General features: G+C 38.9%; 1 protein-coding gene across 1 annotated transcript in view; it reads left to right on the plus strand.

The window, feature by feature from the left end:
• Positions 1-15032, plus strand: part of smchd1 (structural maintenance of chromosomes flexible hinge domain containing 1) — a 130935-nt gene that overhangs the window by 15488 nt on the left and 100415 nt on the right. Inside the window, 6 exon segments of the mRNA XM_034165707.1 lie at positions 261-343; positions 480-613; positions 754-868; positions 3313-3432; positions 3573-3739; positions 5254-5347. Coding sequence (XP_034021598.1) covers positions 261-343; positions 480-613; positions 754-868; positions 3313-3432; positions 3573-3739; positions 5254-5347 — 713 coding nt within the window.

Raw genomic sequence — 15032 nt, forward strand, 5'->3', positions numbered from 1 at the left:
CAATAGGGGATTAAAGACCGTGTGATTTTCCAGTCAGGCTGGGATTTGAGGATCTTGTGGTCTCAAGCCCAACACCTTAACCACTAGACCATCACCTCCCCTTAAGCTCCCAATTTTCTATTGGAATACAAACTTCCTATGGGCACAACACTAGTCAGCACTAATAACCTGCTACTTAAAAAATGTATTGTACGTAATACAGCCTTTGTTTATTGAATGTAATGTGGCATTAGTAATAGTGGTGTTTTAATTTTCTCCAGCATATTCGCTTGCTGAGTTGGTGGACAATGCACTTACTGCCACATCTAAGAATATGGGCATGAGGACACTTGAGATTCGAATGGTTTGTTCTGCAGCTTTGTATCATTTATCAGCCAGTATCTTTTTGTTGTTTTTCCTTATGCATACTACTTTAATGTGGATGTAATAATAATTAAAGTGTAGTGAATATCTGAATTTCTGACTCTTTTCTTGTGCAGCTGTTTGATGAGACGGTTGGAAAATCTGCAGTGATTGTCTTAGACAATGGATGCGGGATGACATCTAAGAAGCTCAACAAGTGGGCGATATACAGACTGTCGAAATTTGCCCAGAGAAACAATAGTTCTGAGAGGTTTGTTTCCTTACTTTCAAATGAGCTTTTGCAGCTGTCACAATTTCATTTAAGAGTTCTGTAAAAAGACCAGAATTTAAGTGAAGTGGTTCACATTGTATTTCAAAATAAATTAGCTTAATTTTCTCCATTCAATACAGTATGGAAGAGGTGTATAAACGGCCTGGTCCCGTCCCTCGTAGTCTCAACAGTGATATATCCTTTTTTGGAGTAGGAGGAAAACAAGCTGCTTTCTACATTGGAAATTCAGTCAGGGTAAGGGCCAGATGTCTGAGGATTTGGGTTGAAAATCTGCTTTTAATAACAATGCCAACACTTAATGTTCTGTGTGATTGCTGCATTGATTTAATTCAGCCAGTTAAGGGTCATGGGGGCTGAAGGCTATCCCAGCAGTCATAGGGCTTGAGGCGGGGTACACCCTGGACAGGACACCAGTCTAATTTGTAAGGCCACATATAGACAGACAAACACATTCACACCTACGGTCAATTTAAAGTTTACAATTCGCCAGACTGTCTTTTGGCAGTGGGAGGACGCCAGAGCACTTGGAGGGAACCCACACAAACACGGGGAGAATATATAAATTCCACACAGAATGGCCCCATGTGGCAAGTAATCCCATGATCTTTTTGCTTTAGGCAACGGTCCTAACCACTTAGCCACCATTCTGCCTGATTGCGGTATTCCTTAATAAAAAAAGTTATGTACACTAGGTTGTAATAGAGAGGTTATACTTGGTGGAAACGCTTAATGGCAGAGAGAAAACACTTGATGCAGGAGTCAGTAAGACAACTCGCTTTCAAAGAAAGCACATGCACATTCATGACTAATGAATAACCTTAATTTTAATATGCAAACTGCTTGAGGGACTGACTGGCGTTCTGTTCAGTGTGTACACCACTTCACGCCCTATGACTGCTGGGATAGGTTCCAGCCCCTGTGACCCTTAATTGGAGTAAGTGGTTGAAGATGAGTGAGTGAGTGAAACTGCATGAGGGCATTGATCACAATCACATTGAAGGAGAATTATGGTAAATTACAACTGAGGCTCTCTTTAGATGTTGTGGGGGTCTTATTCTCACTCAGGACAAAATTGTATTTATTTGGTGCATTGTTTATTTCTTTGTAATTCACCTTATTCAGCACCGCCCACTGTTACAACAGAGGCATTTCCGTTTTGTCTTTGGACTTCCGATGAGCAGTGTTTTCAGTATAGAACAATGGAAGATATTACATGAGTAGAAACAAAAATCTTTTTGAAAAGCTCAAAGGGATCGACTCTGGCTCACCCACGGATCATAACAGAGTGGGAAGATGACATGAAAAAGTGGCCCTCGATTATTTTTAACTACTCTGTGTTGTCACTCGGCGTGGACGGTTGGCTATGAGGAACTACGAGTTCCGCACCGCACAGTGCCACTGAAGCTCGTATAAAAGCACAATCAAGTTAAAATACTACCTGACAAGTATTACTACCGTAATGCCAAGATTACGTAACGTTAATATACATATGGTGTTATTTCATGCAGTGCTTGGTTGTATCAAACGCCAGAAAATGAATAAATAAGAGAGCAGCCAATGCTACAAACACAGCTTGCCTGTTTATCTCACTAGCATCCGCCATAGCTTCTTCAATGGAGCGTTGTAGTCCAACCATTTCTCTGGGTAAAGATCCAGTGGTGTGGGTTTTTTCTCCATAAAATAAAAAGAACAGATATCGGGACGTTTGGGTTGATTTTTCAAATTCAGCACCTTTAGCCAGCACCAGAAATCCTCGTCTTTCGATGGAGGAGGGAACAAGTTAAAACCTGGTCCACAGCACTCAGATCTCTACTTTCCATGTTCAAAACATCGTTCTGAAAGCGATTGTTTCCTCTTCTTCCAGTTGTTGTGGCACCCACGAACCGAACAATTAATGCTGCTCATGTTTGGACACTTCTAGCGTACTGTGTTCCCACGTAGCTAATCATTGACGCAGTGGCAAACCGGAAGTTGCTTGACAAAATGGAGCCGCCCACACTGACTTCCTGAATAAGGTGAATACAAACACAGCAGTTAGCGAGTGGAAGATAACTGGCTAAGTAATGTTTTTGTACAAGGCAGAAAAACCCTGAGTAAACTGCTTGTTGATGCCAACGAACAGGCAAAAATGTCATTACAAGTGTGTGGTTGCTAGAACCACTTTAATTCAAAACAAATCATGTGCACGTTTACCTTACTAAATGTAAATAAACACTTTAAAACATCAGATCATTCAGTTAGCCTTATGTTATCCTCTTAGCCTATTGCTGGTGCTGCTTTCCACTAAGTAAATAATTTGAGTGCAGAGGCGATGCTCTGTCTCACTGAATGTGGTCTTTTTTAATCTTTGTTCATCTGCAAGCATTGATGCTTTCTAAATGTTGAAGAGTGTTTGTGTTGCATCTCTGTAAGTGGCCTTGAATTTATCTATTATGTTCCTGCCTGCCAGCAAACATAACTATTTGAAAAGCTTTGCTGTCTTTCATAGACAATCTTGAATGGTCAAAATAGGAGGTGCAAAATTGTCAGGTGCTGTTGAAAACTATCATGTTTCTTGTCTAAAATCACAAACCTGGCATGCACTGTTGCTGTATCCACCACACAATGGAATCACCCTGGATTCTGAATGGGAAACACATACACAGACAAATCACATCGCTTTTATGATTTATTTTCAGATGATCACCAAATCCATACATTCTCCAGATGTTCACGAGATGATGCTCTCAGCAGACGATTTTGAAAGAAAAGCAAAGAACAAACAGGATATTTACAGTGGAATCATCCTAAACAGAAAAGTAAATGCTCATTTCTTTATAAGCTTCATTTCAGAGTAAATTCACCCTTGTGGTGTTCATTTTATTTACACAGTGTAGATTTCTGTGTGTTAAGATCTATGCCATTCATCCACTTTGTGTGGTGTTTCATTCTTCTGCAGCCTGGAGATTTCTCACATGTTCAACTTCAGGATGAGCGCTTTCTTCAGGATCTCATTAAGGAGGAAAATGGGAAGGACAGCTTCACTGCTGTTGTCATTACAGGAGTAAGACCTGAGCATATCGATTTCCTAAAAAATTCCTTTGAAGTGTGGACCAGAAAGCTTGCGTGAGTTCAGTCACTAACACTATCCCTTATACATCATAAAGCTTAGGGCCCCTTCACACATAGTACGAATAACCACAACTCAGGGCGACTCACGGCAGAACAGCTTGTATGAGCAAACCATGAAAACATTGAGCCAATGGGCAGGCGTGCACGATGCTGCTGCGACGGTTCGTGCATGCGGGAACACAGCGCGAACCGCATCGCGCAGCTGCTGTGAGTATAAAAAATACATGCCACCCACAGGAGTCAAACCTGCACTTTCCAAAAGATCTGATTGCCAGTCAGAAACTTTACCACTGAGCTACCATCGCTGTCCTGTAAAAGGTGCGGGAAAATGCCTGATATCAAGAAGGACATGGATGTATTTAAAAAAAATAAAACCACACACCATAAAAACAACACCGCATTTTATTGAATCCCTCTTATCAAGCGGGCAATACAAGTATGATCTGTCTGTTCCTCTCTAGATGACCCATGGTCACAGACATACATTCATGAAATGTGTCTGTTTGTTTGTTTGTGTGCGTTAAGGTGCACTGACGCTAGCTGCATGCATGTTGTCGTGATGATCCCACCCGCTGTGATCCCAGCTGGACGCCGTGCTTTATTCCACCGCCTGTCACATGCTCTGTGCTGGACGCTGCGTATATAGAAAATAATTATTTCGTAGTGGATTAATCATTTTATCTGCAATTTGTCTGTTGAAAACGTCTCTCATTGCTTCCTGAATTGCAGAGGACCGCTCCAGCAGTGCTGTTTGCGCACGCATGCGCTGAATAAGCTGGAAAAAGCATTTGGAGCCATCTAAAAAGGTCATTATTTGTCATGTGTACATTGTCACGGCTCGGTCATTCATGAGGGAGTCGGAGTTGAGCCTCTGCTCCTTCACGTTGAAAACAGTTGCATGTTCTTTCCTTCTTGTCTGTAGCTGTTAAAGTATGTTTATGATAGATTTAACATCTCCTTATAATCATTCAGACGAGCTGCACTCTGATGTGACCTGCCGACACAACCACTCGCTCTGTTCACGTCTTCTTTACTCCACTTGACGAGCTGCACATCGTGTTGGTGAGCAGATTGCGCTACGTAGCACGACATTTATGCGTGAAGGATTTTTTGAACATTCAGAATTGTCTTTGTGCATTTGCATGCACTGGCACCCCCTCTCACATTCAGTCTGCACCCGTTAAAGATGAGTTACTCTCCTGCACGACACAGGTCATGCAAGTGCGTGAATCAGTGTCAGTGTACCTTTACCTGGAATTGGCCGACACCTGCCGCGAGAGGGTTCGATGGGCTCTCACAGCGCACACACTGTGCTTCAGCCGCTGGTGCGTGCAATAGTTGTAGCAACAGGTCTATGAGGCGTTGGAGGCACGTGTTGCATACAATTCCTGCTTCATGCTCACTTCATACGCAGTTCGACCAAATTCGCATGTGTCAAGGGGCTCTTAACAGGGTTAATGTCAGTTGATTGGTATTTTATTTAGAAGTGCTTATTTTCTGTTTTTCAGTCACTTATATCATTACTATATTCATGGACTTGGTGGAAATAACTTGAGAAAAAGCTCCACAAGCACTGACCAGCTTCCTAAACTTGACATTCTGGTAAGACTAATGGTTCTAAAATGTAAAAATGTTCTTCATATCTTGATCATGGTTAAGTTAGGCTTTAAAGGTCTCTGTTGCAATGAGACAGATTTATGTCAACTCGACTTCAGAGCGACCATACAAGATCGATGTACAACTGAAGATAAAAGTGGAGGGGTGTTTGGACCCTGTCTCACTCCCGTGTAATGTAGGTATTAGGATAGGCATTAAGAATAAGGACTACATTTCCTATAGATTTCCATCTAGCAGATGCTCAAAGCGTTTTACAGTAATGCATCAAATTTACATCACCAGCCAAGACAGGTACCATTACAGCAGGATGGACTGAGACAATGCAGATTAATCTTCTCCAAGGACACAGGTATTATGAGCAGGATTTTGGCCAGCTCCTTATTCACTGAACTACCTGCTGTTCAATGCAGTAGGGCTACATGATTAACCAAATGTCATCATTGTGATATGAGTATGCTTGGTGAAGAAATCACAGACTGCCTAAAATTTGGTGAATGAAAAAAAAAATAATTTGCATATGTAAGTGAGAGGTAGAAGTGTTTGAGCTTCATGTTTTGACCATTGGTAGAGTGGGGAAACTGGTAAGCCCCTTTCACACTGGCGTATCATAGAGCTGTGTATTGTGGCGTATCGTCTACGCCGAGTTGAGCAGCTCTACGCCGAATTTTTGCTCCCTACGCAGCAGTATGTTGAGGGCTACATGCGTAGGATGGAAGAAATTAAACATGAAAATTCAGTAAGGTATATCTTATACATTATATTCCAATTCCAAGGTGGAACTATGCCAGTATACAAAGGTATATCTAAATATCTAAAAAGGAAGAGTAAATCAGGAGAGGAGAAAAGAGTAGAGGAAAGCCACTTAGGTGCCTGGTCTTGAGATCCAGGGATGGTAGGTTAAAAAGCTTTTTTATCCCATGGGAACTCTCCCTACCCACCCAAGCAGCTCAAGAAAAAAGTATATGTAATATAATAAGTAGTAAGACATAAGAAGGATAAGACATCACAGGAGAAGACTGTTATCAAACACAAAGGAACCACTATTTTGTAAGCTACGATGAACGTTGCTAAGGCTGGCTACATAAGCTAACGTTAGCTGTTAGGTGTAACTAATTGTACCCCACTCCTCCAATATTTGCTTAAATATAATAATATTAAAACAGGGGAATGCAGAAAAGAGAAAAACAGCTGCTGTTTTAATCACCAAACCTGCAGCTGCCAGCGTTGCACAGCTTGCTGTTTCTTCTTCTTCTTCTGCTTATATTTCTAACACAGTATTCAGTAGCTTGCCCTAGTGTGGGAACACATGTAATTACAGCTGATCATCCAGTAACCACTTAAAGCATTAAACATTAAACTGGCATATATATATATATATATATATATATACACACAACCCCTGGCAATAATTATGGAATCACCGGCCTCGGAGGATGTTCATTCAGTTGTTTAATTTTGTAGAAAAAAAGCAGATCACAGACTTGACACAAAACTAGTCATTTCAAATGGCAACTTTCTGGCTTTAAGAAACACTATAAGAAATCAGGAAAAATAATTGTGGCAGTCAGTAACGGTTACTTTTTTAGACCAAGCAGAGGGGAAAAAAATATGGATTCACTCAATTCTGAGGAATAAATTATGGAATCACCCTGTAAATTTTCATCCCCAAAACTAACACCTGCATCAAATCAGATCTGCTCATTAGTCTGCATCTAAAAAGGAGTGATCACACCTTGGAGAGCTGTTGCACCAAGTGGACTGACATGAATCATGGCTCCAACACGAGAGATGTCAATTTAAACAAAGGAGAGGATTATCAAACTCTTAAAAGAGGGTAAATCATCACGCAATGTTGCAAAAGATGTTGGTTGTTTACAGTCAGCTGTGTCTAAACTCTGGACCAAATACAAACAACATGGGAAGGTTGTTAAAGGCAAACATACTGGTAGACCAAGGAAGATATCAAAGCGTCAAGACAGAAAACTTAAAGCAATATGTCTCAAAAATCAAAAATGCACAACAAAACAAATGACGAACGAATGGGAGGAAACTGGAGTCAACGTCTGTGACCGAACTGTAAGAAACCGCCTAAAGGAAATGGGATTTACATACAGAAAAGCTAAACGAAAGCCATCATTAACACCTAAACAGAAAAAAACAAGGTTACAGTGGGCTAAGGAAAAGCAATCGTGGACTGTGGATGACTGGATGAAAGTCATATTCAGCGATGAATCTCAAATCTGCATTGGGCAAGGTGATGATGCTGGAACTTTTGTTTGGTGCCGTTCCAATGAGATTTATAAAGATGACTGCCTGAAGAGAACATGTAAATTTCCGCAGTCATTGATGATATGGAGCTGCATGTCAGGTAAAGGCACTGGGGAGATGGCTGTCATTACATCATCAATAAATGCACAAGTTTTATATATATATGTTGATATTTTGGACACTTTTCTTATCCCATCATTTACAAGGATGTTTGGGGATGATGAATCATTTTTCAAGATGATAATGCATCTTGCCATAGAGCAAAAACTGTGAAAACATTCCTTGCAAAAAGACACATAGGGTCAACTGTCATGGCCTGCAAATAGTCTGGATCTTAATCCATTGAAAATCTTTGGTGGAAGTTGAAGAAAATGGTCCATGACAAGGCTCCAACCTGCAAAGCTGATCTGGCAACAGCAATCAGAGAAAGTTGGAGCCAGATTGATGAAGAGTATTGTTTGTCACTCATTAAGTCCATGCCTCAGAGACTGCAAGCTGTTATAAAAGCCAGAGGTGGCGCAACAGAATACTAGTGATAGTGTTGGAGGACGTTCTTTTGTTTTTCATGATTCCATAATTTTTTCCTCAGAATTGAGTGAGTCCATATTTTTTTCCCTCTGCTTGGTCTAAAAAAGTAACCATTACTGACTGCCACAATTTTTTTTCCGGATTTCTTATAGTGTTTCTTAAAGCCAGGAAGTTGCCATTTGAAAATGACTTTAGTTTGTGTCATGTCTGTGATCTGCTTTTTTCTACAAAATTAAACAACCTGAATGAACATCCTCTGAAGCCGGTGATTCCATAATTTTTGCCAGGGTTGTAGAAGATGTGTGATGGACGTGTCCAATCAGAATTGGTTCTCCATCACATGGTTTTCCAAAATCCAATTCTAGGGCAGATTTACCTCACGTGATATGGCAAAGATCGTTTTCAGGAGTGATATCTTACTAGTTGGCCCGTTGAATAGCCCCCTAACTGCTCCCAATTACATTTTTGCATTTTTTGAACTTGAAAATTCTTCTCTGTTATAAAGTTAATCAATATGAGGACAAAGCGTCAGCTATTAGCTCATACCTTTTTTGTTAAGGGTCCAAAAAAGAACATTTTAATTCATTAAAAAAATATATATATATCAGCTGATTTATCGGCTATCGGCAAATCATCAGATTTATCGATTATCTGCATTTTTTTCATCCAAATATCCGTTATCAGCATCGGCCTAAAAAATCCATATTGGTCGGGCTCTAGAATTTGGAAAAAGTCAGATAGAGGTTATGAGGGATGGGTATTGTTAAGATTTTATCTATCGGTGCCATTATCAATTCCGCTTATCGATCTGATTCCTTACTGTTTGTCACTCATTAAGTCCATGCCTCAGATGACTGCAAGCTGTTATAAAAGCCAGAGGTGGTGCAAACAAATACTAGTGATGTGTTGGAGCATTCTTTTGGTTTTTCATGATTCCATAATTTTTTCCTCAGAATTGAGTGAGTCCATATTTTTTTCCCTCTGCTTGGTCTAAAAAAGTAACCGACTGCGCCACAATTTTTTTTTCCTGATTCTTATAGTGTTTCTTAAAGCCAGGAGTTGCCATTTGAAATGACTTTAGTTTTGTGTCATGGCTGTGATCTGCTTTTTTTTCCTACAAAATTAAACAACTGAATGAACATCCTGTATATATATATATATATATATATATATATATATATATATATAAGTAGTAAGTCCCTTCGGCTGCTCCCTTGTTTTGCACTTGTGGTCACCACAGCAAATCCAAGGTGTCTGCATGTTTAATTGGCACAGGTTTTACGCTGGATGCTCTTCCTGAGCAACGTCCTGACGCCTTCTGAAGTGAAACCAAGTGCATTAAACCACTTGGCCACCACCCCTAATTAATACCTAATAGCTAAGCTAATTATAGGCAGTTGTAACTGTATAACAAAGGCTCAAGATATAATATTTATAGGTTTTATCTGCCACTATTTGTTGGTTATGGTTAGCTAATCTAGGGTAGAACAAAGTTCCATCTTCTACATGTTTTTCATGGGAACCCCAAACTTAGAATATTACTCTTGAGGTCTGTTAGAAAATCTTTCAATTCAATTTCAGTTTTTTTTTTTTTATTTCAAACTTAGTTGTCTATTCCAGTATCATGGCAGTTCACAATATAGACAATCAAATGAACAAAGCTTCTTTGTACTCTCTGTACCTCTCTCATATGAAAAAAATAAACAAAATCAAAAAAGAAGCAAAACAAAAAATGACAACAAGAAAGTTCGAAAGGGAGTGGGAAGAAGTAAATACTTTTTAAATCCCACCCCTGGTACACATATCTTCAGTGGTTGCTTAATTAACAATAAATACAACTGCAGTTCATTTACAATACCTCAATATATTTACAATTCCAATGACTCATGAATAGACAACATTTCAATAACTTATCAATATACTTACAATTTCAATAGCTCATGAATGGACTTAAAATTCCAGTACCCGTGAATATGCTTACTCTTCAATCACTCATCAATATACTACAAATCCTAAATAATTTAGTAAAGATTCAATATTCAATACAATACAATACAATACCTTAACTCTGATATACTTACTGTTACTAAATGATTTAAGGTTTTATATCTTAATACTATAATGACTATAGTGAGAATTTCACTGTGTACTGTACCGTAGTAAATGTTTTCTTTGTATTTGGCTTTGAATTGGTAAATGTTTGGACATTGGTTTTAAATTCCATTCTAAACTATTCCACAATCGCACTCCACACACTGAAACACACATACTTCTTCTCGTGGTTCTTACAGCTTTTGGTATAAGTTTAAAATTTCCCCTCAGATTGTAGCCACCTCCCTTTCTATAATTGGGCTTGATTGTTGGCCGGTAAAGAATTTGAGTGGCTTTGTATAGTAGTTGAGCAGTGCAGAAATCCATCAAATTAATTAATTCAATAATTTGGACTGTAAGAAAAGTGCATTTGTGTGTTCCAGGTAGCTTGTCTTGTGGATAACGCGTACTACATGCTTTTGAAGTAATACCAATGGCCTGTAGAGTACTCTGTAATTGTTACCCCAAACCTCTATAACATATGATAATAAGGATAAATTAAACGGAAGTATAAAATGTACAGAGCGTTATAGTTGAGTACCACTTTGCTTTATTTATAAATAGCTATATTTTTTGATACATTCTTTGTATGTAATTAATGTGGGATTTCAGTTTAATTTCGTATCTATTATTATTCCCAAAAATTGATTTGTTACCTATTTCTATTTACTTTAGCCATCATAGTTATAGATATATTTGGATTTTCCTTGCCGTTACCAAACACAGGGCTGTGAAAACTCCGCGGATACCGCAGGATTCCGTGGATTTCATCATGGGGGCGGGGCGGGGTGTTAGTGGATGTACTCTTTAATGAATGAATGAAGTTATTTGGTACACAACCTCAACAATAAGTCGTGAAGATCACTGAGTTTTTAAGATGCGTTATCGCAACGCGTTCTTTTTTTACGACATCGTGTAAGTTTTATAAGTCTGCGGACACTGATCTTTGTGTCACAGATAGGAATCATTTCCTCGGATCCGCGGAGTTTCGCGGAGGAAAAATGCCACTCGAAGCGTAGCTGTTACGACAGTTGTCGTAAAGCAGGACTGGTTGGTTGCTGCGGCGACGCTGTGTGGCTCCTGTGTGACGCCACAGCTAAACTTAGCATGTGGACATCCCAAACATTTAGAGCTTTCAAGTTTTTAAAAGAAGAATTGTGCATCATGTCTGTGTCACGGACCGACATTGCACAGAGAGAAGATGGCAAGAAAGACTGTTTGAAAAAGTCTTATAAGGACAAGAATCCGTGGAATCGTCGCTGGCTTCATCAGCACACCTGAAAGATAAGAGAAATGGGAAAAGTGAACTGTGTTCTCTCAGGAAACACGGTAAGAATTTTTCTCTCCCTGGAAATAAACATTCTGCTGTTCAAACAGGATTTTAGACAAGATTATGTGACTTTTTTCCACTAATCTAGACTTCTTTCATTGTAAAAAAGACGTGGCTTTGAATGGATTTAGGCTGGCATGAAGTTACACAAGAATATAACTGACTTTTTACTATAACGTATGTTATTAATATTTTACCATGATTTTCCAAATATTCTATAAGCTTTAGCTGTGGTTTTTGAAGTCTTCATAATTTCATGTAGTTTTAATTGTTCTGAGTTAATGCATAATTTGGTTTACAATTAAAAGGAAAATCATTCCAGGTCCTACTTCCACATCATATTCTGTTATTTCAACATCATCATTGACAGGTCAAATAAAAGGTTAAATATAGGATCATTTAAATATCCACTAATTTTGAGATTTGTTCTTCCAGGAGATGCTGAAAAAGTATCATTTAGGGCCCTAGACCCCGGCTCCTGGGGTGCTGACCCCCCGACCCCCTGCAAATTTTTACTTTAGTTTTTTCAAGATTAAGTGACAGTTTATTATTGTGCATCCATATTTTAATTTTTGCCAATTCCTCATTTACAGTGTTTATAACGTCGTCATAATCATCATCTGCATAGAAAATATTTGTATCGTCAGTGAATAAGACCAGTTTCAGCAGTGCAGATACATTGAAGATGTCATTTATATACAAATTAAATCATTTTGGACACAATATGAAACCCTGTGGCAGTCCACATGTGGTAATTTTACATGAAGATTCGTACTTACCCATCTTTACGAACTGCTGCCTCTCAGTTAAATAACTTTTGATCCATTCCCATGCTACCCCTCGAATCCCATACTTTTCTAATTTTTCTAGTAAAATTGAATGATTAATTGTGTCAAATGCTTTTTTTAAGTCAATTAAAACTCCAATAGCATTTTTTTTCTTTTCCAATGAATGTGCAGTTTCCTCTACAGCATCAATAATGGCCATAGATGTAGATCTTCCAGGTCTGAAACCATACTGACCTTCATTTAACAGGCAATTTTTTTCTATCAAATTTTCAAGTCTGTCATTAAATACTTTCTCAAGTATTTTTGAGAATTGTGGGAGGAGAGACAGGTCTATAGTTAGTAAAGATGTGCTTGTTACCAGGCTTAAAAATTGGAATTACCTTAGCAGTTTTCATTTTGTTTGGGAATATCCCATTTTGCAGTGAAATATTACAAATATAAGTTAATGGTTTTGTTATGCCATCTATGACTTTTTTTTACTAATCTCATGTCTATGTCAAAACAATCAGTGGAGCATTTATTTTTACACTTACAAACAATTTCTTTAATTTCTGTTTCATTTACTCCTAAGAGAAAGATACTTTTTGGATTTCTTTAAATTAGTGATTGACCTTCATTGCTTGCAGGGATTCCAGCCGCTAGATCTGGTCCCACATTTACAAAAAAACTCATTAAATTTGTTCACCACATTTTGCATATTATAATTCTCATCATTTCCATCAGTAAAATACTCTGGATAGGTGTCCATGATATCGCCTTATCTTAATTAATCTATTAATTACATTCCATATTCCTTTAATGTTATTTTTGTTTTGATTCAATAACCTTTCAAAATACATCTTCCTACTCATTCTTAGTATTGTGGTCAACTTATTTTTGTATACCTTAGATTTTTTTTTTCAGATTCCATAGTTTTAACTTTCAAAAACTGTTTATATAGGTAATTTTTTTCTTACAAGCATTTTGTAGTCCCTTGGTCAACCAGGGACATTTGACAATTACGAGGTCTGTCAATAAAGTATAGGTCCTTTTTATTTTTTTCAAAAACTATATGGATTTCATTCATATGTTTTTACGTCAGACATGCTTGAACCCTCGTGCGCATGCGTGAGTTTTTCCACGCCTGTCGGTGACGTCATTCGCCTGTGAGCACTCCTTGTGGGAGGAGTCGTCCAGCCCCTCGTTGGAATTCCTTTGTCTGAGAAGTTGCTGAGAGACTGGCGTTTTGTTTGATCAAAATTTTTTCTAAACCTGTGAGGCACATCGAAGTGGACACGGTTTGAAAAATTAAGCTGGTTTTCGGTGAAAATTTTAACAGCTGATGAGAGATTTTGAGGTGATACTGTCGCTTTAAGGACTTCCCACGGAGCGGGACGTCACGCAGCGCTCCCAGGCGCCGTTGTCTGCCTGTTTCAAGCTGAAAACCTCCACATTTCAGGCTCTATTGATCCAGGACGTCGTGAGAGAACAGAGAAGTTTCAGAAGAAGTCGGTTTCAGCATTTTATCTGGATATTCCACTGTTAAGGAGATTTTTTAATGAAAGACGTGCGGACGGATTGCAGCGTCGGCTCGCAGCCGCTGCGACGCTCCGCCACAGGAAAAACACCTCCATGTTGATAACCATTTGTAAAATCCAGGCGGTTTTTGATGGCTTTCAGTGGAGTGAGTATCTGAGAAATTGTTTAACAGCTGGGCATGTTCCAACTTGTCCTTAAGGCTTCCAACAGAGATGTTGTATCAGATAGTGTTACAATGCTAAAAGGGACTCTAAATTTATCAAGATACTCTTTAATGCTACTAAAATTTTTGTACATGCTCCTACTATTGAAATGTATAATTGATAAGTTATTCAAAGTATCCATAGAGTTATAATCCTCATCAGAGTAATATTTACAATTTACATTCACATTAGAGAAAAAACATTGTCTGGGTCCATGTCTTTCTCTGGGTCATACTCCCCATGCTCTGTGGATTTGAATAAACTTAATTTAATTACATTGTCCAGGATTCTGTCTCTCAAATGCTGCTATTCAGCTGTTGAACTGTTATTATGAGTCATGAGAAAATGTTCATTATCTTAATGCTGCATAGACCATCAGTCATACTTGTCCAGCTCTTCCAGAGTCTTGACAACAATAACTCTGGCCTCCTCTGGTGACCCATTGAGTTTGATGTATATTTTACAATTGCTCACCCACGTGTGTTGTATTTTGTTCTGCTTCCTCATGAATCTGGCTTTACGTGCTATTTCAGCATTCCTTCGCATCAAGTGATTGTTCATAAAGACATTCGATCCTTTCAACTTCTTTTCTTGCTTCAGCAGCTTACCTTTCTTCTTACGATGAACAAACTGCATGATCACAGCTGGCATCGCTTTGTCCCTTCTTCGAGGGAGAGGGTGACAAGCCTCTATGCAGTCCAAATCCAGAGAAATACCCCTGGACTGGAGAAACGCTGCAACCTGTTGTTCCGCGGAGTCAGCCTCCTGCTCCTCTGCCTCTGACCCGCAGCTGGTCGCCACCGCCCTCGCGTATGACCTGGGCTTGATTTTGAGACCTGTGATGACCACATCATTCACTCTCGAGTATTGTTCCAAGTCATCAATCCTCCGCTCCGAGACTGCAATCTTTCTGTCCTTTTCCATATTTAAAATCATCAGCTGTT

The sequence above is a fragment of the Thalassophryne amazonica genome, chromosome 1 (assembly GCF_902500255.1).
Source record: "Thalassophryne amazonica chromosome 1, fThaAma1.1, whole genome shotgun sequence".
In the NCBI taxonomy this organism is placed as follows: domain Eukaryota; kingdom Metazoa; phylum Chordata; class Actinopteri; order Batrachoidiformes; family Batrachoididae; genus Thalassophryne; species Thalassophryne amazonica.